Consider the following 24390-nt stretch of genomic DNA (forward strand, 5'->3'; position numbering starts at 1 on the left):
GTGGGTTGAGTGTGCTGTTGGTCCTCGCCTTACTCCGAGGGTTTTTCTCCGGGTTCTCTGGTTTTTCTCCCTCCACAAAAACCAACATCTCCAAATTCCAATTCGACCAGGATAGAGGACCTGCATGAAAACCACCTAAGGCTGATGTGGCTTCCTCTCTAAATATTGTCATTTAAATGCCAATGAAAAATGTTTACCGTTGATGTTGCTGGAACATCTTCGTTTTCTTGGTCGTTTTCAGACGTCAGTTCGGTGCGATATTTATCTATGTTCTGTTTTATTTTATTGGAGAATGCATTGAGATACGAATCTTTCTGTTTCTTCTGTGCACGTCGTGCTTTGTCATCACCCCTGTAAGACAAAACCGAAATTTCGTTCAGCCTTATAATAAGTCTTTGACTGACCGAAAGATGATATTGAACAAAGATTTTATTTTCGCTTGCTCGTCACTAGACTCCTGGCAGCCTTTTTTTCTCTGGAAATCAGGCAGGCGAGACATTTCAGACTAGAAGGGATTGGGACGAGACATGATGGGTGAGGCACTCGCCCCAACCCCTTTCGTCCCAAACGCCCTTTTAATTGCGTTCGTGTTCACGGAATACTCGCCTGACCCTGATCGAAAGTACTGGCTGCCAGCGTCGACCTCGTCACGCAAATTTGCATCTGCAAAGATTGGGTTACGAGCTGCACTGGGTTACGAGCTTCACTTCGCCGCTTTAGAAACGAGAAGAAACCAATAGAGATTCGTGTCTCACAGTCGCTAGTGAAACCGTTCCTGGGGACAACATGGCTTCTTATCCTTTCTTTTGTCTCAGTAATGGTCCCAGGAACGACTGCAAGATGATACATATTGGCTCTAGAATTCTTCTCGTTTTTAAGTGACCAATAAGATCGGCGTATGAGGTTAACAGACCGTTACGTTATGTTTAGTCACGTAAGGAAGAATCACGTTATTGTGGCTTTTATGTTCACCCGCCATTTTCCCCGTGATGAATGAATATCATGATGGCGGTACAAGAGAGGATTACCAGACACGATTTGTACGCTACACGAACGAATATTACGATGTAAAATAACTGGTTGTGCGTATGGATGATTGACACGGTTAGAGTAGCGCGTTAATGTTAGTGTTAATGCGGACACCGTTGGAATCCCTAATCAAGACCATTAAAATGAAGCTTTTTTTACTTATTATTCCTTTTGCGTATCCTGTAGACTCAATGACTTATTCTCAACACTTGTGAAGCTTGCGACAGCCAATCAAATATAAGATATTATCTTTCCAGCCAGTCAGGAGAAACCCAAGACCAGTTCCCGCGCTTTGTTATCGGTTACAAGTTTTCCCGCGCTTGTCGCCGGTTGCATGGTTTCCCGCGCTTTCCACCGACGACGCGCTTTGCGCTGTGATTGGTCTATTCCTCTTTTTCCGCAGTTACGATTGGCTGAAACGATTCGCAAGTGATTTTAAGGTTGCCTTTGACAGGATTCCAGCGGTGTGCGGTTAATATGCACGATTAGGCAGGAAAGCGAATGTTAAACATGCAACAGCTCACTTACGTATTAAAACTCCGATGTCGTGTAATAGACGGTAGAATCTTCTCTTTACCCTTTTTAGCCATTCTGGTTCAAAACAACAAGCCACAGTTTTAATTCATGCACTGCAGCTAGTTCTTTGAAAAGCTTACTAACTACAAATTGCTTTTAAACCCCTACAGGAGTAAACACTTGACCCAACCTCGTTCCAAAGGTATTTGTTCTCGCGTCCTGGAAACGAACTTAACCTCCTTCTAGTTTATCTCGTTTTGAGAACGAGGTTAGCCTCGTTTTGGAGGTTAAGTTTGAAGAGATACCGTGGAACCAAAGTTGATCTATGTTTTAAACTACATCTAAAGCTTAAATAACAGCAGTTTAAGCCCAAGGCTCATTTAATTTATTCGTATTACTTTAAAGCAGCACTTAAGCGTTTATGCGTTTTATTTAATCCATGCCAGTCCACACACAGCAACTGATATCATTTTAATTTCACACTCAAATCGTTTCGTCTAACGATGTGCGTTCTTGAAACTCTCGAGACACCAGCAATAGCATTCTTAAGCAGCATACACTACACAGAAGAATTTGTAACAGCATTATTGTACTAGCCCTTTACACCGCCCCTCAACATCTCTTTGGTGTTTTTCTATCTTAATAAACTATTATTTTCAGGTTTATTCAATTTAAGGGTTATTCTGTACGTGGCTAAAAAGCTGTAACTCAAAATGCCATGAAGTCCCATAACCTTTTCTCTTTCAAACCCAAGGAAAACACAACATTTTTCTCTTTCTAACTCAAGGAGAATCATATTGATCAACTAGGTCGTTTGCTAAGCTTTGGGATGAAAAGCTATCAAAATATATATTGTTGGAACGTTTATGAAAGAGTAATGAAACTATGTCCCTTGGGCACCAGTAAGCCAGGGATCATAACATCAGGTCTTAATATTAATTCCCCCTACAGATTGCTATACATTTCTTACAATTTCAGTTCTGAGAGTTTGGTCTCATATCAAGACAATGGATCTCTGTTGATGATTTTGTTTATTCTCATAACCTCCTCCTTGATAGTGTATTGATAATGTAAGGAGAGTTTACAGGATGGTTATAACGTTTTGTCAAACAAAATGAGGGTTTACTTTAGGTTGGCGTTGAACCGCTTTCAAAATAAATAAACAAAACAGCAAAATAACATCACAAAACGAGGACTTACGTAAAACTCTCATGCCTTGAAACCTTTTTCCTTGAAAACGTTCTGAACACGAACCAAAACAAGGCAAGTCAAAAACTCATGATAAGCATGCACTAACAAAATACACTAAACTGAACTAGGGTAGAAAATATCAAAAGCAGCTACGAACTTACCCAGCCGTTTTCTTGGGAGAGAGCGGAGTGTCTGAATCTGGAAATAAACAAATAAAAAAAAAAGAAATATGAGAAAATGTTTGTACGCAATCCTTTTTTATCTTCCCCATCGTTAGTCACCTTCACTTCCTAACATGTTCTTATCATTTCTAGAGTACTATTCTACAAATTCACACCATTATTTTTCCTGTTGTCTAACTAATTCTGCTGCCTCCGTTTTCAAGTTTGTTCAATTACAATCCATTTCCATCCTCGCCATCTCAGTCATCTTCACTTCCTAATAGGTTCTTGTCATTTGTCCAGTGCTGTTCTACAAAATAACACCATTACTGTAGAGTTTTCTGTTATCTAGCTATGATTTCTGCCTCGTATTTTTAATTCTGTCCACATTACAATCCATTTCCATCCTCGCCATCTTTATTCATCCTTGCTTCCTAATGTGTTCCTATAATTTACCCAGCACTGTTCTACAAAATCACACCATTATGGTTCCTAAAATCTAAATACGCTTCCCGTTTCCAAGCTTTAACTATTTGTATTGTTATGGAGAAAAAACACAAACAAACAAACAAACAAACAAACCTTCGACGTTATTGTTAGCTTCTTTTCTGAGAATCTTGGCGGGCACAAGTCCGAGTTTGTCGGCGGTAAAGTTACAAACATATCTCCAATTCTTGTCGTGTTTCTTGTTAGAGACTAGGTACACCACTTCACCTTTCTTCACAGAAAGATGGTCTTTATCTTTAGACTTGAAATCCTCTAGCACCACGAAACGTTCTTTATTACGCTGAAACAGCACAGATGCGTTACTGTTAGTCACGCAATGATAGTCACACAATAGGCAACAGTTCACCCATCACGCAACAACTGAGTGCATGGCACCTCCACCTGTCACGCTTCGTAGCGGTAGATTCGCTTTGAGGGTTGTGGTTGACGATCTGGTGTTACCCTCTGATTTTCCTATTCAAGAATTTTTTTCATCTATTTGCGGCGTCTTAAATAAATGTTATGTTAAAGGCGCTTGTTTACAGCTTCGTTATTCGCGACACTAACAGTGAAGGACTTTTTGACTTTCTACAGTTAGGGTGAAATAAGCGATGAGTGGTACAGCATGCACTTAACATCTAAATTAAATGGATAGTTTCTTACTCGAATGAAAGGAAATGGTAAAAGCATAAATTGCTGAAAGAAACAGTTAATCTAACGTCGGTAAGTTAGGACCAAAAAGTCATTCAGTTTACAGGGCCGTTCTGAAAACCACTTTATGTGAGATCGCCCCCTGTATAAATATTATTATCATTATCAGTATCAAAGAAGACGAAATGCGAGTTAAAGATTAATAATCAGCAATTACAAAGTTATTGCTCACCGAGGCAGTTGGGAAAGGTGACGTGAGATCTTCCAGAGACTGAGCAGTCTCGAGGGCGATGAGATTCATGTGTTTTAGGCGATTGGTTGGACTCGAAGCGACTGGTATCTACAGAAAATAACATGATTAACCTAAGACTTCTTAATGATAAGAGTAGTGGCAGTTAGGGTAAAACAAGCGATTAGTCGTCCAGCATGCACTTAAAATGTAAATTAAATGGTTGGTTTCTTGCTCGAAGGTAAGGCAATGTTAAAAGTATAAACTGCTGAAAGAAACAGGTAATTTAATGTCGGTAAATAATTTTCAAATAGTCATCCCAACCTTTTCAGTGAAATAAGGAGAATACACATTATAGGAAATATCTTTTTTACGCTTCAACGTTCTCTTTTAATCGTCTCTCAATTCCTCGTTACTTTGTTGAAGTCCCGTCAATGTAGAAAGTCTTCCTGCTTCGTGATTCGTAAAACATGAAGTCAAAATTAACACCAACGCAAGTGAAAGACAATCTCACTTTGATTTTTAAACTATTCCGGTCCAACAATCGCCATGTTAGCGAAGCTTCTGAGCGCCCAAGCCGTGCTAGCGGAGCACCATGGGTCAGGAAATTTTAAACATGATCCCCAAGCGGTATGGGATCATTTCTTACCTGTGATGGTTTCTTCAAAGAGCCGGTGTCAGGAAGGCTGAAGCTGTGCGCGCGATTAGCTGACGTTGTCATTGGTAGAGTAGTGCTGCTTGATGGGGTCACCTGACCTTGGGTCGTGACAGGTCCCCCGGGAGTTAATGCTGGGGGGCTGGGGAGAGAGAAAAGAACGTGTCAATCATTTTCTGAGGCTTGGGCGATCTTTTGAAGTCCTGGACGATCTATGAAAGTCTTCTTTTAGTAATGCAAACGAAAATAAAAGTTACCACGAAAAATGTGCTTGTTATTTGCTTGTTGGTGTTTTCCATTTTCCCTCAATTCTCAACTTGACCACTGCTCTTGCGTGAAAAGGCTAGTATAACACGTTGTAGCCCTAGTAAAGAATATTTCTAGTTAAGAGTATCATTTTACTCACATGCCGTTGGCTTGCTGTTTCTGATATTCGATTGGTCTTTCTAAAGCTGTGAAAAAGATTGTGAAACAAGAGTAAGAATATATATTTTTCTTGCGCAAGAAACCAGTCATTTTCCCTTTAATACCATTGTTTAAGAGTTTTAAGAGGTAATTTTTTCAAGGAAACGTCACTTTAAAAGTACTCTGAAATTTAGCAAAATTTTAAAATAAATAAGTTATCTGGAACACTAGTTCAACTAGATTACCTCCAACAGGTTTAGAAGTTAGGAATGGAGATTTTTTTATCAGACCTATTTGTTTTCAAATCACATTATTTTCACAACTGAACTCGATAAGATAACATACGATTATTGACTCTGGGGGTTATATTAATGTGTTCATAATAACTGAAATCGATAAGATAACATACGATTGTTGACTCTTGAGGTTATATTAATGTTGAAGGTTCAAAGTCGACATTAACCAAAAAGTTGAAAATTTTGATTATTTATATACTCTTGAACATTTTTAACCTGCATCAAATTGACAAACGGCTTCCACTGATATCTATACTGAAATGTTTCAACAAGTCGGTTTAAATTTCTTTCAACAAGGCGGTTTAGACTTTAGCTCTTTACTTTCTTTCAGCTTAATTTAAATGTTTAACTTTTCATTTCAAACCTTTGGTTCCTTGGTTTAACATTTGATCAGCTTCAGTTGATTCTGTGTTAAACAGTTAAAGCAAAATTACAAACAAAGCAAAAAATAGGCACACAAAGCATGCATGTGGAGTAAAAAACACTGCGGTCAAGACTCGTCTTATGTTTTATTCATACAGGGTTCAAAGTTTGTAGGCTTCGATACGTTTATACCAAGCGACGTAATGAAAAAATATTCGCAACTTTCTTGAAACCATCAGAAACTGCGTTCATTTTTACAATCACTTTAAAGAGAGCAAAAAAAAACAAAACAACAACAACAACAAAAAAACTCCAGGGAAATTCAAAAGCTATTGAAAGATAACCTGTGAAACTCAAGCTCTAAGTTGAACAATCACCCGCCACATTAGAGAAGCATTTTAAGGTTTTAAGTACCTTTATGACGAGTCTTTTTTATGGGTCTTATACATTTGTAAACAGAACACCGTTTCATAAACTTCTCAAAGGAAACTTCGTAGATTTTCTCAAATCTACAAATTCTCCTTACCTATAGCGAACGCGTGCTGTGACTCTCGAAGCTTCTTCAACGCTTGTAACCAGTCCTTCTTCTTCTCTGCCGAGCGCGCGGTCATGGTGAAGATGGCCGCGTCGGGATCTGAGCCGGTCCAGATAGCGAACGACAACTGATCATCACCCACCCCTTCCATGTAATGCATATGATTCACCTATAGCAACACAACGGAGGATCATTAAACCCCATTAACATTGAAAACTTTCCCAAGAACAACCTGTCCCAGAAAAGTATAGCTTATGATCTCGAATTTGTGACATCACAGTGGCCATACTGCTGAACAAAAAAATGAAATTTAAATTTCTCGGAAATTTTCCATTTGTTTTCGGAAATCTTGGGAGGATCTTCGGAGACGTTCGGGATACGAGCTCAAATAGATTTGAGGCCGATTTCAACACTAACATTTCTTACTCTGTTTCTGTGCTCTATTATGGTCATTGTGCAAACCATCAATTTAAAGGAGCTCAGTCACGTTATTTTGACCACGTACAAAATTACCTTTAAATTGAAGGAAACCTGAAAATAAAAGTTTACCAAGATAGATAAACACCAAAGAGATAATAATGAACCACAAAGGAACAAGCATGGCTAAGGATGGAAAAGATTAACACGGATTACAAACGACATACTTGAAAAATTTAGGGTTAATTATTCATGATACGCAAACCGTGAGGTAGTTCCTTTAAGAATTACCTTGATACTATGTCTGTAGATGTACACTGTCCAGTCCTTCCTCCTCTCAAAAGGTTCACTGAAGATCATAAGCTGCTCAAACAGGAACACCTGTCGCTTGCATGGCTTACGAGTCTCGGGGTCGGCTACAATCAATGTGTCCTGAAAATGAGAGAACTAAAGTTTAAAACGAGGGAGGAAAAACTATGGCAATAGAGTTGAACTCGAACCGAGAAAGGGATACCGGCAGTAGAAGTGCTCAAAAATCTTCGCGAGATCTTCGGAGACAACTCGGTACACGAGCCCATCTATGAAAAGTATTTCGGGAATTGCCGAACAAGTTAGCGATACGGTTGCTGATTTGCCGCAAGAACAATCAGAAGCTTTAAGTAGTAAGTTAATTCTCGACACAGTAGTAAGGGTTGATATTTGTTCGGCTTAGGCAGGGACAAATTGTTTGTAACACAGTTAACAATCGCATAAAAGGACGACATCCAATCACTTTGACAGAAATTACCTGCATAATCAGTTGGCCCTGAGCTGCAATCTTGCCCTGGAGAAGAAAAGATGAACACCGTGTTAAATCAAAATCGCTTAAAATTAAGTTGAACAACCTACGCCTACAAAAATTCGTACAAAAACACGCTTATTTTACCGTGTAACCCTCCAGCATTCCAACATTCATCATGTCATTAGCTTTCTTTGGCACAACGTACATCATGTCCAAAGCTTTCTGCAAACATTAATAAAAGATAAAAGCATTACTTTCACAGATTTGTTAAATCCTCAAAGATGGCGATTGGACGATTTGTAACCAGACAGGACTAGCACCGACCTTTAGTTCAGTAGTGTCCAGTCCCGCTTTGGCGGTGTACTTGACAAAGTCTTTTAGGAGCAGTTGGTACTTCATGATACGTTGAACCGGTTTAATCAGGTAATCCTCGATTCCAAGCCGGTAACCAAGACGCTCTGCGACTTCCTGAAGGAAACATAATAAAGCATATCTTGACACAAGATCATTGACTGGTGTCTAAATTTTCCGAACCCTTTAACTAGAAAGTACAAGCCCATAGATTGTGAGAATGACTAACGTGATAGCCTCTTGAAAATAGAGCGGTTTTCAATCGACTGTCGCAAAACCAAAACCACAACCAAACTAATTGTCCAATTACTTTCGACACTCAGTTGAAAACCGCTCTAATCAGGACAAAACCAACTCACCGCAAAATATGTCTCGCGGAATTCGTGGACGAGAGTCATGGATTTTGGCTTATTTTGGCAGTAGAAAATGTAAAACTTGAGATGCCGCTCCTGATAGAAATAACAAATAATATAAATTAATCAGAGATTTCAACAAGGAGGACAGAAAACAGCCCGCACGTACTTCGTGATTTTGTGTGCACTAGCGTGGCCAGTGTTATAAAGTTAGCTGCTTTAAACTGGGTTCCTCTTCGATATTGCACGTGCTTCAGTGGGTTGATTTGAAAAGGTTTCTTTCCGTGACCATCTGTGAGCGAGCTACACGCGTACTGAAATGGTTTTAATATAAAACTGGCCTCTTTAAACTGGGTTCCTCTTCGATATTGCATTTCAGTGGGTTGCTTTGAAAAGGTTTCTTTCCGTTACTTAATCTGTGCACAAACTTCACGTGCACTAACAAGGTTTAACTTTTACAATGTGTTGAATCAACAGGATTTAATTGTTTTCGTCATTAGATAACCCGCTTTGCCACTGAAAGCAGCACGCACTCTTATGGCGACATTCCAAGGAACTTCACACTGATTGAGTACCAGTATTATGATGCAAACTTACAGAGCTTAGGAAACAAGACGCCAGCTTCTCAGGAGCATCTTCGCATTTCTCGAGTTCCTTGCAAAATTTACTGTTAAGAGAAAAACAAAAGAGATAAACGTTAAATTTCTATCAAAAATAAAGCGGCACATAAAGTAAAGTCGCTGGTTTGTTCATACTTACTTCTTATGCCACTCGTAAATTTGTTGTATATTGCCAAACAGCACTCGAGTTTTTCCTTTCAATTCTTCGGGTGTCTCTGGTTTGGCAAGCTCTACAATAAATCCCTGTAAAAACAATGTCAAACAAAACGTCGTCAATTAACTACGCAATTGGAATTGAATTTAGATTTTGTGAATCTACAATCTGAAATGCTCACCTCTACTACTTCACCAAGGCTTTTGACGTAATCTCTTTCTGTTTGAAGAAGTTCCTTCAACACAAATCTAACGGAGAAAGAAATCGGGACAAGATAACTTTTAGTCGTCTACACCTTTCTCTCTACCTTGAAACTACAGAACCACACGATGGTCTCCTTGAACAACCCTTAAACAAAGGCTAAAATTACCAGAAGTAACAAACACTCACGTTCTTTTCTTGAGCGCTACAGCTTCAGGATCTTCCTTCTCGGGGACTGGGGCTGGCGTCACATCGCCCTCAGCTTCCTGTTCCCCAGTCTCCTCTTCTTGTACTTGTTCTTGATCCTCGTCCACTTCCTGTTGAGGGTCCTCCTGATCTGCAGGATCCTGTCCCTCCTCTTCTTCCTCTCTCTCCGCTTCCTCATCTTCCAGCGCCTTCTCGCAGTTATTTTCAAAGTCTTCCTCCTCGTCTTCGTCATCCTCATCATCTTCGTCATCGCTCAGGTGGAGCTTCAGCTCTCCTTCGCTTGTGGACTGTTGCACTGGCAAAAAAGCTGTTCCTCCCGATTCACCGGAATTATTAGCATCTCCCAGCTCCTCTGGTATGCTCTGAAGAAAACAAAAAATCGTTACGAACTGGTTCAATAACAACTTTCTCCTTGCAATTTTCACACAAAATCAACAGCACAGGTTATGAGATTAACAAAACCAACGAGAAAAACCTAACTGAGAAACGTGGTCTAAGATAAAGTCTGCGTTCGGGCACAGCGGCCCATCGGACCTCCGTACATCTCTGGTTTCTACAGGGTAGGGGACGTAGTATTTCTACTGCCCCCCCCCCCCCCCCCAGCTGCACCCCTCCGCGTCCGCCCTTGGACGGGAAGCTTGTCTATGACAGGGTTTAACCCCAGCACTCATTTATATACAAAGGCAATGGAGTTTAAGGCTCTCAGTGACGGCATTTTGAGTTATTTTGGCCATGTACAAAATTACCCCTAAACTGACAGAAAACTGAAAATAGTAGTTTACTAAGATGGAAAAACACCAAGGAGATACCATAAAGGAACAAGGCTGGTTAAGGATGGAGAAGATTAACACGGATTACAAACGACCAACTTGAAAAATTTGGGCTTAACGTTTTCCGATGCGCAAACCGTGACGTAACCCTTTTAAGTATCACATTTACAAAGCAGTCAGTAAGATCGTGCACGGTAATACTAACACTTACTCTATGCGTTTGCGTCGACACAATCTCAGCAGGTCTCAACAGCAGGTCAATGTCACTTTCGCTGGCGCCCAGAAGTTGTTGAAGTTTCTTAGATCCACCCCCCGAGGCTTTCTTCGCTACCCGTGTGGGGGTCCCAGGGGACTGATCAGCAACTGGCTTGTTGGTCATTTTCATTTTACTCCATGAACGTTTCCTGCTTTCAAAAATAATTGGAATTCTTAATAATACTCTCTTTTAAATACGTGAGAAAACCTCGTCAGTAATGTGATCCTAAAACCCTAGTGTGTGACCATTCAAATGAAAGCTATTGAGCAGTACTTTCATGTGGTACTGTTTATTATACTGTACAAGGTGGTTCTAGCTTTTAAGTCTGTGGATGAAACCCTTGTGTGTGACTACTCCAAATGAACGCTATTTAGCTGTTCCTCCATGAAGTGCTGTTTGTTTTTGAGTATGTATTTTCAGTTAATTTTCAAATTAAATTTCCGGTTTTTTCTTTCCAAGCTTTGCTTTCGACAAGGTTTCAATAGTTCTAAAATAAAAGGCAGTGATATTGATTGCAAAATCCGATTTACGTCTAACAAACTTTTTTTGATCTCCATATTGGATACGCGGCAGCAAAACCATACACGTATATGAAGAGCCGTAATTTTCCAAATATTATCTCCCTAATAACTTCCTTCTCAGAACAATATAGAACTACAGTTTACGCAAAGGTTTTTTTTTTCACGCTCCCAATACGGAAAACATTTCGTTGTTCGCCCAGCAACAATACATTACTTACCGAAGAGAGAGTTGGGGGCCCGACCTAGATCGCCTGCGGAGTGGGGGCGAGCCGCCATTGTTGGCCGGCTGGCCCTGGTACCAAGAAGCTGTGGGGCTGTCAGATGAGGACAGGGATACGGAATCTGTGAGAGAACGCATTAAAAATGAGCCTACTGGAAAACGAAACGGATGATTCTAGCGAGGTGGTGTGAAACCTTTCGGTGGGTTCAAAAACGGAAGTTTTTTTAAAGAGACCCGAGCGTCTTGTTTTAGTTTCAGAAAATGAAAGCCTGGATTCTAAAAAGCAGTTAAGTCACAGAATTCATATTGAAAAACGTTTGCCTACATTTACCAACTATCCTTGCTTTTTTTGGTTTAATAACATCTCTACAATGTTTTTTTTTTTTTTCTAATTTAGCAAAAAAAAAAAAACACTTTCAGGTTTCCTTATGAGGAAGAAGCTTTAAATAAATCCCTATTACTTTGTAAACTGAAAGACATAGTGATATTGATAACACGATACCATCTTATCAAAGAGACACTTAAGGCCACACAAAATGACTTAATATAATGTAACAATGGATTAAGATGACCAGACCATGTGATAAAGCTCGTGCAAGGATTTACTTCGGTTCCTACAGTGAAATGGTCTCTGAACTCTCCATCAAAACAAACACCACATTATCTTACTGTAGTTTCAATGAAATTCATTATACAAATTGATCGATGCCATAATATTTTCTTTTTGCAATAAAAAACAGATAGACTTATTTCACTATATAAGGAACTACGAACGAACACAATCTTGCTGTGGACTTTGGAGTTCTCAAGGTTCTTAAAGCAGTTTCCTGTTGTGTGTGCAGTGCATTTCAGTGAAATAGTACTTCCTTCCGATCAGGACCGGAACATTTATTTCACTTGTTATTACAATATCAAATGTTGTAAAATGATGTTTTCCGTATGTTTGAGCCAACATGAAAAATACATATCCCTAGCAAAACGCCGAGCGTGTTTTCGAATCTTAGTAATTGATGTGCCAAGACAACTTCAAACTATATTAAATATTGCAATTCTTACACCATATCATACTGCCCTAGAAATGTGAAAGTTGACAGAAAAATACTTAAAGTTTTAAATCATTTTAAATCTGACTACAGGCAAACAATGTGACCTTGCTTTAAATGTCGAGAGAATGCTGTGTTTTGTACGTAAAAAAGAGACTAACTGGTGGACACAACGCAATCCTGTGCACGACGAGAAAGTCTTAAATATTGACGGACAAAACCGAGACGTAATAAAAAATCGATATTTTTTTTCCGCCTTCCCTTACAAAGAACCGCCATAAGATGGACAGGAGGCAGATCAAGATGATTTCATGGCCGTCTGAGGAGGTGTGCTAATTATAGTTCGTATAAATTTGATGAAGCCAATATCTTGACGCACATTAGTTATCTTTAATTCCCGAAGCAATTTTCGCGGCTCATATTAAGACAACAGACTGTCCCTAGCGCTTATCTACAAATGCTGAACAAATGTTGTTTACCGTCTCCAATAAGCAGATATTAACTGGAAAACGGCGAAAATAGCACGCTTAAAGTTTTGCGACGTATTCCACAATGGAGAGAAAACACTGGCTTTGAATAGCTTTGCCGTAAAGTGATGAAAGACAACACAGATTTTTTATTTCGCATTCTGACATGATGTAGACATAAAAATCATGCAAGTGGAAGTCATGAAACGCGAAAAAACCTCTGCCAAGAAAATGCCGTGTAGAATGGTTATTTTGATACCTAACCACAAGAAATCTTGTATCAATGGCAATTTTAAATTGATTAAGTATTTTAGTGGGAGGGAAACTACAAACACAAAGGGAAAGCGTAAACAGAAGGACATCTCGCGACCTCTGTCTGCCATGACACATTCCGAAAACTCCGGTATTCATGAATAGCCGAGTATTGGTTTGTTCAATTGTTGTTTCGAATGAAAACATGAACAGAAAAATTGTGCAAAGAAAGAACAAAGAACAGGGAAACAAGAACGTCCACAAACAAAACCCACTTGTTGGGAAGATTGTACTCTTGTCTAGTTTAAACATTACTTTTGTGTTCTGTTGTTGTTCAAGGCAAGATGAAAGTCAAAGTCAACAATGCACAAAGCGAAACGCTGAGACAAAACTATCAGCTTGTACATCAATGAAAAATCGAAACCCTTCCCTTTGGAAATAACAGTTTGTTAAATTAAATTGTACATGGAATTCTTTGTGAAATACACATTTAACAAGCACGCAACACAATGAACAAAGAGTAAGCGAGAGATTCGCAACACGATAGGAAAGTCACACGATGCAACAATAGATCACAATACGAAGAATACTTCGTGTTCCCTCGACTTACCTTCGCTACTCGAGTGAGAGATCTCCGAATGCCGCTTCTTTTTCGGGTCGCGTTCGTCAGAACGCTTCAGCGCATTATGCGGGGCCCATCCTTCAGCCGGATTCAATCCTTCGCTCAACAGCAGGCGAACTCTCCACCGCGAGCTGCCATGTGGCTTGACAAGAACCTCGACGAGTTGACCCTTCTTTAGCGAGATTTCTTCGTCGTTGGCCGCCTTGTAGTTCTCCGTTACTGACCAGACGTTATCGTTGAATTCAAGCACCTTAGTAAAAGAGAGTAGTTTAATCGGCGTTGCAGGATAAATGACCCAAGGCACTTTTTGCTTAAGCATGATCTCGTATGCTAATGCAAGCTAATGCGCGCGGGACCCGAACTTTTTGTATATGCGAGTTATCAAAATACGTCACACTCCACTGCATCGGTATGGTAACAACGCGTGATGTTATCAAGAGATCCTATGGTGCTTAGAAAATCGTACAGTTGCTCTGTACAAATTAATAGCCTTATCACTTCTAGCAGAGGCCAAGTTCAAAATAGAAGTAGAAATACCCAAATTTCACTTTGCAAAGTGCCGGGAACAAAACTGCACCACACAAAGGACCTTCCAATTAGCTGTCGTTTGAATGGTCACACACTTTCGTTTCATCCCGATTTTACAGTTAGAACAACATCAGTCGAGTGAAAGCTTTGAACTGGCACTTAAAATGAACCAATGGAATTACTGTTATCTCTAGCTCCCAACCTTTCTTCCGACTTAAGCCTTAAATTGGTTCGAACCCTTTAACAAACCGCTTAACGAAGCGAAACTCAAGGGCGCTAGAGCTTTTTACTTTTATTGACGTCCACGCTTTACGCGTCTATGAAGACACGAGTATTTAATGAAAAAAATAATTAATTTTACCATCACAAGATACTTGACAAAGTCATGATTTTGATAGTTTAAAGCGGCAAATCATGAAATGCCCGCAATGTGACATGAAATGTGCAATTCGACCACAAAGGTGGAGGTTTATCAGTGGTATTTGACTTGTTTATAGTGAAACCTTTTCCTCCAAGAGCTAAATCTGAAGTAGTATGACTTCAGCACTCCAGGCAATGGATGACGAAATAAAAGCGTGACCATTCATATGAAAGCTATTGAGCAATGCGCGCTTGTAGCACGCGTCGTTTGATTTCGTATTAAACATTTTGTCTGAGTTTTACTATGTAACTTAAAGTAAAAGGTTAACAAGACAAACAAAAAAAAGAAATTTCTAGAGATAAACTTGACGCATGTACGTGCAGTATTCCTCGTTCCACTAAATTCAACGCTCAGCGCAACATCTTAAACACATTGTTGAAGTCGAAATAGCGAGAGCGAGCAATTATTTTCAGACTAAACAATGTAGAAATGTAGACAAACAAAGTCACACAGACCTAAGATTCCATTAGCTGATGCATGTCTATTAATACTCTTAAAGTCAATTGTCTTCACGTAGAATTACATCTCAAGATAGGCAAAACTTCGACATAATCTTCATTTTAAAGCTGACTTCTTCCACTTTCTCAAAGCAAGTAAAGGAAATCTAAAAATTCCTAATTGCAGCACAATTAACACATTTTTGTTAAATACCTAAGTTATTTGTGGGATTTCAACGGAAGTTATCGCTCTTGATGGATATTTGGTCCGTAAACTAAACGAAAATTACAAACTAAACGCGCAATCATAGAAATCGCACAGGAAGCGAAAGTTTCTTTCTGTTATAATTTTAGGAAATAGAAAGAGAGAGAACAAAAGAAAACGTGTTGTTTCGAAATGATCGCGTGGAATAATTTAACATGAACGTGAACCACGGAAACTTTCATCTCCTATCGACTTTCAGCAAACGTGAAACGACTCAGTAAACCACGCCAGCGCAGCAGCTTGCGGGCATAACACCGAAGAACGCGGACGACTGAAACACGAGAACAATCAGCCACGTTTTTTAACTCCACACAAAAAAACACAACGCTAAAATTAATACGAAACTCGCAACAGGAACTTTGAGCGAAAATTTTTCCCTGCACTTCAGTTAAATGGAATATAAGTCTGACATTAACCCGAGCAAAGCATAAAATATGACATCATTCACTCAAAAGTTTCGGATTGACTGGATTGACCAAGAAGTTAACAGATTTTTGTTACGTCTGGTCTAAAATAAACCACGAGCCAGTCATTAATATCACTCGAGACCACAGTGTTAAAACACACAGCTGATAAAGTACCCTAATGATATGATAAACGCACAGACACAAGGAAGCGAACTCTCGAACATTTCTAGTGCTGTAATAAGGGAGCAGAGCACAGCAGAGAACAAGAAAGTACAGGTATTCTACTCTCACATGACCTACATATCACAAGACAGTACAAGACAACGACAACCTTTCGCCTCTAGGACAGACAAGCTTTTCAACGCAATGCTAAGTAACTTTAGAATCCACCATAACACAAAGTCACCTTTGATACTGCGCCTTCAGAATATCTGATCATTTGTCGGCCAACAAGCATCAAACCACGACGGAAAATTTCTGCCGCAATTTAAACACGAAAGATAGAGGAACGATTGTAAAAGAAAAAGGACACACGTTACCTTAGGGCCCAAAGTTAAAATCTGCCGCTCAAAAACCAGGGGTAAGCTTGAAAATTTCGGTCTAACTCGACCAATTCTAGGACTATCCATATGTCGACTCATCGATCCAAGATGGCGACCGGAATACTAACAAATTATGACATCCTCATGATAATGATACCTGGGATATTTCACGGTAGCAAAAAACAAATCTCTTATTGCATGTGTCGTCATCGACCCATCCAACTCGTCACGTAGGACAGATGTACAATCCAAGAAAATCCAAACATTTGTCTCACGCAGTGTTATTGTTTTAAGCTTACGGATGATTGCAATCGCAAAGAAACACACAAAGGTCTTTAGAGCTGAATCTTCTTAAAATCCAACCAATCACTAACAGAGACGCACAGTCGTCAGCGTGACGCGTTGCGTTACGGTCATTAATCATGAAGGGGGAATGATAATTATGAACAGGGCGTAAGAGCACCGCCTGACCAAGATAATCATCTAAGGAGCTTACTTGTAGATCCAGTGTAAGAATCTTATCCAAGACCACTTGGAGATAGCAAAGTCCTCTCAAAATAGTACAAAGTTGCATGCTTAATTTCACGCGTTTATAGAACGCTTGTAAAGGAATGCAACGAGATATAAAATTGTGACCGTCTTCCGGCGTTTCCTGTTTCCAACCCATTCAAAAACCGTGCAGTTTTTCGCAAGAGCACAGCTAAAACGTAGCTAGTGATCGAATTGCAAGCTTAGCAAGCCATATAATCCCAAACATCACGAGATCAAGAAGAAAAGCTTTCGAAAATACATATCATAGTCCAACTGAGGCTAATCCTTCATCTGAACTTCTCAAGTGTGATCAAACTCCAATTTCTCGCAACAATATCAACGCAGCGGTAAGCAGAAAGGTGAGGAGAATAGACGAAAATGATCAGTCAAGAGATGTTGCCATGATGTGCCACCAGCTGCTCAAAGCTCTCATATAATGTATGGCAATCACAAGGCTGAAGGTCCAGCGAGAAAACTATTGAGACAGATGGTAAATGGATCCTAAAGGTTTTCTGGTCTCTCTCCAGCTATTGTTCTTACAGAGGAAAAGTGGTATAGTCCTGAGTAATCCAAGAAATACGATCCTACAATAAATTTCCTCTTCGAAGCATTGATCTCTTATTAGCGGAACTCGGATACGGTAATTTGCACAATCCAAGACTAGGTTTTATACGTTTACAGTGACCAACGGACCTTCTTCCTGTCATTAGTGAGCAAGGTTTTACAACTGTCGTCAGACTGAAACCACAGTAGTCACTGAGTCTATCAGCAAAATGTGGAAAAAATCAACCAAAACTTGAAGCAAATTAAAAAAAAAAAAACCAACAGGCCGCCAGACAAAACACGTTACTACTTGGCGGTATATGGAGACAACAAGTAACCAGCAGGCGCGGGCGCGTGAGAACATGTCACAGACGGCAGGCGCGGGAAAAAACACGTGGAAAGCGCGGGGAAAACATTTAACAGGCGACCGGCGAGAACTGATTGGCCAAAAAAGACAGGGCACAAACACTGTGTCAATCGTAAACCCATAAAAATTAATTTCAATTACTTATCATGCAGGATAAAAAGTCTTCTAACTCGAGGACAAGTTTAGCAGCAGCTCTAGTGCTGAACTCCACATCTCATTTTCGAAAATTTTTTCCTGCTAGTCTTGTCTTGTTAACCCATTATTTAATCGGGAACCTAGTGAGGACAAATTTTACAGAAAATTTCAGCTTTTACGGTTCTAACCTGCGACCTTACCCTACCCCCCTACATCTCACAAAAAACCGCCTGATCGCAAGTTATTACGGTTCAGCCAAAGCCCACTCGCGCCCAGCGGACACTTCGCTGTCACAGACATGCAGCGGTAACAGAAAACTCTTCCACACGGGATTTGGTTTGTATTTCTTCTTGTATTTCAACTGGTCTCACCTTTCCTTCAGGGAAGTTATCAAATTCGCCAGAGATGCTGTCATCTTCAATAACACCACTTTCCCTAAAGGCAAACATAAATTACATTACACTGTACAACACCACCTTCGTATAGAGCGGTTTTCAATAGCCCATTTCCGAATTGCCTTTTGCCTGTGTCAAAACGAGTCTAAGTGGGAAAACATTCTTATAAAAATTGATTTGAAAACTTTTGTACAAGGACTCGTTTTGAAACAGAGGCAAAAGGCAACTCGGAAAATCAAATCCAAAGTAATCACTCTAGCCAATTACAAAGAACAGAGACAATCCAATGAACCAATCAAAACCCCACGCAAACTAATGTTAAAATTTGCGAGTGAGTCACGATAGGTTTTGGTTTTACTTCTGATGGGTTTTGAAAGTGACGCGAGATTTTTTGTCAATCGCTAAGCATAGTAAAGCAAAACCAAAGCAAATGCGAAGTGTTTTGGATATTCACATGAAAACCGCTTCAAACGGAAAACTCAAGATAACAGTGGTAGAAAAGCAAAACACTCAAGACGTGATGTCATACCAAACAAAGCCAAGGTCAGGGTGGATAAGATAAAGGAAGATAAAAGCGAATAACAAATCGCAAGCTTGAAAAAGTTACGATAAATTTTTCACGGTGTGGTAAGGGCCTACGGTCATACCGGTCAGCAGCTTTCTCCTCGCGGCTCCTGATCGAGGCTGTGGTTGTCACAGAACTCGTTGAGCTCGTCATTGAGGTGGCTGCAAAAAGGCGATAAAAAATTCGTCAGATTGCATTCTGTATCTAAGCTCGATTTCTCATTTCTAACCATATAGGAACACAGTATGCTTCTTAACGTAGCAACTATTTGAAGTTGTCCTTCAGTATTGAAGCATGTTGGGCTGTTATTAAAGTGAACGATTTGTCTGAGGCCTTGAGCTACGGTTATTGTGTTATTATTAGCCCAAGGCCTCAGTCGAATCGCCTGCTTAACCAGGCAACAACTGTTGTATACGAAATGTCAAGTGTGGTGTCTTACTTCTCTCTCTAAGCGTCCCAAACTGGAACTGTTGAATAACTTCTCGTAATTCCTTGACCCACAGTTGTTTAGTTTCCAAAGATCTTGCCTGCAAAGGAAATATACATTCAAAACAGTAAAATCTTTATAGTCAAGAGCGATAATTTCTCGAAATCATCAATCTTTCTTTCCTCACCTTGATGATGCGCTTGTCCTCGGATTGTGGCGGTTTTCCAGTCCACACAGCAAATTTACATGAGTCCTCGGCGACATGTTCTGTAACACCCAACTCAGGAGTCTACAAAGAAAACATTAAAAGTTAACAAAACTAACAGAAAACAAACTAAGTTAACTGAAAATATACTTTCCCGGGAGAAATTATGGAATTAAAGTGTCTTCGCTAGAACCAAGACCTCCTGATCCGGAATCTACAGCGCTAACCCATTACGAGAGGGTTTTATTCGTCCACGCAGCGTATAATTTAGAGCATATTTACCTTAATTTTGTTCTTGTAGAGATACTTGATTTTGCCATCAGCATCTTTTGTTTCCTTGCTAAAGAGGAGTGCTTGCTCGAACAAGAAAATATGTCGCTCCTTTCCTTTTCTTCTAAGCTGCTTTGGGTCAAACACAGTGAACGCGTCCTGAAACAACAAGACATCCGTGTTAGCGTTACACACAACAAACTATTGTAGCTAGGCAAATCTTACAGAACCTTCCATTACAACGTCGGTACGTAACAGAAAGTTAGGTTCGTGACAAGAAACTAAAGTGCACAGAATTTTTCAAACAAAGTAATTTTCTGAGTTTGGAAGAACACGATGTAACTAAGACGATATCTTTTTTTATAATACGCAATCACTTAAGGAGGGAGAGTCTACCAATGCCTGTACGTTCGTAAACGAGTATCTATGAATCAGTGAAAACAATAAGTCTCTCAAATACCTGTAAAACAACTTTTCCTAGTGAATCGATGTTTTCCTGAGAAGAGAAAAACAGTGACAAAAGTTGAAGTTAATTGAGCAAAAGGTAAAATAACTTTTTACCTGTCCTGTTCGCCTTCAGATAGTATTGTTTGTCTAATCATCATGGTCTTTCAACCCTTCAAAATCGTAACACAAGGATTTTTGTACGAGGTTGCATCAGTTGCAAGCACCTCACTTTCCCAACTGCAGTACATACACTTTCTCGGATTCATTAATAATTCATCAAGTTAACGAAGTTATAACCGTGACTGAGTTTTCAGTTTATGATAACACCGGAGACAGTGTTTACTCACATTTCCAAACACCTGGAATTTCGTCAAAAAATACCACGCTACGCGTCTTATCTCGGTGTTTGAAAAAGTTATGAAACACTCTCGTGTTTGATACAAAAATATTTCACTGTATGGTGTAAAAGGCACGCAATATGCAAGTGTACACTCGATAGCGAACAACATGTAACAGTAGTTAAGTTTGGAGAATCCACCTTAAATTGCGCTAGAAATTAAGTCCCTGATTCTCTTTAGGCCCCGCCACTCTACACCGGAGGAATTTGAAAACGGAGCTTTCACTCTGAAAACGCAACAAATGTTCTCCGTCCACACTACGCCGGAGGAATTTAAAAACGCAACAATCACCGGTCAGTTTGGATTTGTATTTGAGGAAAATACGGGCAGGGAAATCACGTGATTATCGTGACAATATTGTTTTCGAAGAGCTCGGTTTTCAAAATGTTTCCGTTCACAAGAAAACGAAACGCCGGCGTTTTTAAGAGCAGCTTCGCCTAAATATCAACTAGACTTGGAAATAGCGAAAAAATCGAATTTCTTCAAACTCGCCCAGAATGAAGCCCTACGGGCACTAGTTACAAAAATATCGTTTTAAGTTCGATAAATCAAAAATTATTTTTTTCCGCAATTTTTTCGTTTCGATGCCCCAAATCGGCCAAAATCCATCGAAAATGAGCGGCATATTCAGAGGCTCGTAAACTCAAAAGTAAAAATCTTCATTACAAACTGATTGCACGTTGTATTTGTACTTCCTTTTTTGTCTATTTAGAGCTAAATAGATCGTGATTTGATTAGAACTTAAATATTTGACGAATTTTCTAAATTAACGACCCAAGACAGCTTTACAAGAGGTCTACATTTAGCCTATTTTCAAACGCTAAAAAGGCGTTCTGGTACACGGCTTTCCCCAAAACGACTAGTTTGGTGTGAAAGAGCATTCTTTCTTCTTCAAATTAGTGAAATAAAATTTTTGGGTAAATAAAATCGCGAGCGCTGAGATAGCGAACTAAATGCAGCACTTCTTCCTGAAAACGTGACCTTTGACCCGAGCGTAACGAAACCGATTACTGCAAGAAAACCCGGAAGAAAAGCAAACGCTTCGTTATTTTGAAACAATTTCTCGTGATATCTCTCCGAAACCATGATTGCAAGAAACTATTTCCAGATATGAAATCTTACAGGGTCAAAAAAGGGGCTAAAGGGCGCATCTTGACACAATAACTTTGTTTGCTGAGAATTGAAGTCAATGACCGTTAACGAATTCCAGTGAAATTTGCAAACTTGAAGTATGTTAGCCGATACTTACCTGAATATTTATATTAATAGAAGAGTCGTCTTCTTGGATTAACCTTCAAAAGAAGCAGGATCCAGATTTGAAAACCTCTAAAAGAAGAAATGTTTAATGTTCCGTGACCTGACCGCTGCTATAAATTAGCTTAAATTCCATGCACATGCCGACCGCATGTTTGTCGTAAAACCAACTGAACTCCACTGACAGTTTCCATGGGCAACCCCAAAATAAACAATCCCCAAAAATGTAAAGTGAAATTGGCTGTCTTCATGAACAGTTAGAAGCTCGGGTCAAGTTCCATTACCTTTTAAAAGTGCTTGATTCTACTTTGTTCACTCAGTAGTTACTGTCACGTTCGAATACTGCGTAGTATCGGTCACGCCAAAACACTGCAGACCGTGCAGACTGAGTAAGTTTCCCATACAAAGTCTTGTACGCGTTTGTCTATTGAATCAAAAGTCAATTCTGCGCTTGTGCAGCCTGTGGATAAATGACAGACTTTCAGATATATTCAACACTATTTTGTAACTAGACCCAAAAAAGGAGTCACAATGAAAAGCCCAAACAAGTGTCTGCAGTAACACAGCGGTCAAACGTCTGCGCATGTGCGAGCAATGGAGCAACTAAAAGAGCAACTAAATTGGCTGTCTTCATGAACAGTTAGAAGCTAGAGTCAAGTTCCATTACCTTTAAAAAGTGCTTGAATTTATTTGTTTGCGTCGACTTTGTCCACTACTCTCACGTTCGAATACCGCGAATCGGTCACGCCAAAACAGTGCAGACCGTGCAGACAGCAGACAACACGGCGTTCAAACGTCGGGCATGCGCAAATTGGTACATTTTTTGGCAGCCGCGCGCCAATTTCCCGCGCAAAAATTTAAAGGAAAACATGGGAAACAACCGGTGTCACGCAAAATTTGCGAAAAAAAATTGAAAAGTTCATAGAAATCTGTAAAAGGAAAAGAAAGCAGGTAAAAGGAAAACTTAAGACTTTTCAGCCACAAAGTTTATTAAGTTACCGGTATTCTGTTGATTTACAATTTTGTTTTGAGCTTTACCAAAAAAGTTTATAAGTCTTAAAACCCGTGTCATGCTACGAGCCGACGGCGTAGTATATTTTTGTTTGTTTTTATTAATCACACGATGCGTGACGCCGGAAACGGACGACAAACGATGTTTAAAAGAAGGAAAAATGGGAGAAGAAAAAGACAATTGCAGTGATTCGGCTTCGCTCAGACGAGCTGGAAAAATTTTGGCAAGGACGGAGGGATTCCATCCGGATCCTTGATTTGTCTGAAGCACAGGTACGAGATGAATCGAAACGGCAAACGATGTTCATGTCCATCGTCATGGGGGCATAGCTGGCCAAAATACCGATCCCAAACCGACTCTACCTGGTCTTTGACCAGGTGGGAAAAGCTTTTCTAAACTACAAACCTGGAAAAAACTGGTGCACTAAATGCAAAGTCGAGGCGGACAAAAAATTCAAGGAGCACGGAAAATACATACCACGGAAAAGAAAGACCTCTAACAAGCAGAAGGTAGAACAATTTTTAACTCTCAAGTCATTCTGTTAGCTCATTCTGTTAGCTCAGTCATTTCTCGTTGTACCGGCTAAAACATAAACAAATATATAAATAACGAGGAAAATGTCATTTATAGGATACCGATGACCCATGAAAAGAACAGTGTCATGAAAATATTTTGGCGACCTTTTAGTTGCTCCATTGCTCGCACATGCGCAGACGTTTGACCGCTGTGTTACTGCAGACACTTGTTTGGACTTTTCATTGTGACTCCTTTTTTGGGTCTAGTTACAAAATAGTGTTGAATATATCTGAAAGTCTGTCATTTATCCACAGGCTGCACAAGCGCAGAATTGACTTTTGATTCAATAGACAAACGCGTACAAGACTTTGTATGGGAAACTTACTCAGTCTGCACGGTCTGCAGTGTTTTGGCGTGACCGATACTACGCAGTATTCGAACGTGACAGTAACTACTGAGTGAACAAAGTAGAATCAAGCACTTTTAAAAGGTAATGGAACTTGACCCGAGTTTCTAACTGTTCATGAAGACAGCCAATTTCACTTTACATTTTTGGGGATTGTTTATTTTGGGGTTGCCCATGGAAACTGTCAGTGGAGTTCAGTTGGTTTTACGACAAACATGCGGTCGGCATGTGCATGGAATTTAAGCTAATTTATAGCAGCGGTCAGGTCACGGAACATTAAACATTTCTTCTTTTAGAGGTTTTCAAATCTGGATCCTGCTTCTTTTGAAGGTTAATCCAAGAAGACGACTCTTCTATTAATATAAATATTCAGGTAAGTATCGGCTAACATACTTCAAGTTTGCAAATTTCACTGGAATTCGTTAACGGTCATTGACTTCAATTCTCAGCAAACAAAGTTATTGTGTCAAGATGCGCCCTTTAGCCCCTTTTTTGACCCTGTAAGATTTCATATCTGGAAATAGTTTCTTGCAATCATGGTTTCGGAGAGATATCACGAGAAATTGT

General features: G+C 39.7%; 1 protein-coding gene across 17 annotated transcripts in view; it reads right to left on the minus strand.

Moving 5' to 3' along the window:
• Window positions 1-24390, minus strand: part of LOC145469144 (kalirin-like) — a 108589-nt gene that overhangs the window by 10166 nt on the left and 74033 nt on the right. For 11 of the 17 annotated variants that reach the window (XM_081452828.1, XM_081452827.1, XM_081452818.1 and 8 more), the window contains 28 exons: window positions 20251-20286; window positions 19803-19949; window positions 19503-19604; window positions 19328-19415; window positions 18971-19049; window positions 18300-18363; window positions 13741-14002; window positions 11367-11490; window positions 10583-10778; window positions 9584-9963; window positions 9375-9441; window positions 9179-9282; window positions 9017-9086; window positions 8426-8515; window positions 8040-8183; window positions 7860-7937; window positions 7722-7757; window positions 7226-7366; window positions 6509-6686; window positions 5984-6025; window positions 5325-5370; window positions 4913-5060; window positions 4267-4374; window positions 3480-3684; window positions 2898-2934; window positions 2746-2787; window positions 1558-1620; window positions 198-351 (listed from right to left, as the gene is read on the minus strand). In XM_081452828.1, coding sequence (XP_081308954.1) covers window positions 198-351; window positions 1558-1620; window positions 2746-2787; window positions 2898-2934; window positions 3480-3684; window positions 4267-4374; window positions 4913-5060; window positions 5325-5370; window positions 5984-6025; window positions 6509-6686; window positions 7226-7366; window positions 7722-7757; window positions 7860-7937; window positions 8040-8183; window positions 8426-8515; window positions 9017-9086; window positions 9179-9282; window positions 9375-9441; window positions 9584-9963; window positions 10583-10778; window positions 11367-11490; window positions 13741-14002; window positions 18300-18363; window positions 18971-19049; window positions 19328-19415; window positions 19503-19604; window positions 19803-19949; window positions 20251-20286 — 3231 coding nt within the window. The remainder of the gene's footprint in view (window positions 1-197; window positions 352-1557; window positions 1621-2745; window positions 2788-2897; window positions 2935-3479; window positions 3685-4266; window positions 4375-4912; window positions 5061-5324; window positions 5371-5983; window positions 6026-6508; window positions 6687-7225; window positions 7367-7721; window positions 7758-7859; window positions 7938-8039; window positions 8184-8425; window positions 8516-9016; window positions 9087-9178; window positions 9283-9374; window positions 9442-9583; window positions 9964-10582; window positions 10779-11366; window positions 11491-13740; window positions 14003-18299; window positions 18364-18970; window positions 19050-19327; window positions 19416-19502; window positions 19605-19802; window positions 19950-20250; window positions 20287-24390) is intronic. The other 6 variants (XM_081452819.1, XM_081452821.1, XM_081452835.1 and 3 more) reach the window with 4 other exon arrangements.

The sequence above is a fragment of the Orbicella franksi genome, chromosome 15 (assembly GCF_964199315.1).
Source record: "Orbicella franksi chromosome 15, jaOrbFran1.1, whole genome shotgun sequence".
Lineage (NCBI taxonomy): Eukaryota > Metazoa > Cnidaria > Anthozoa > Scleractinia > Merulinidae > Orbicella > Orbicella franksi.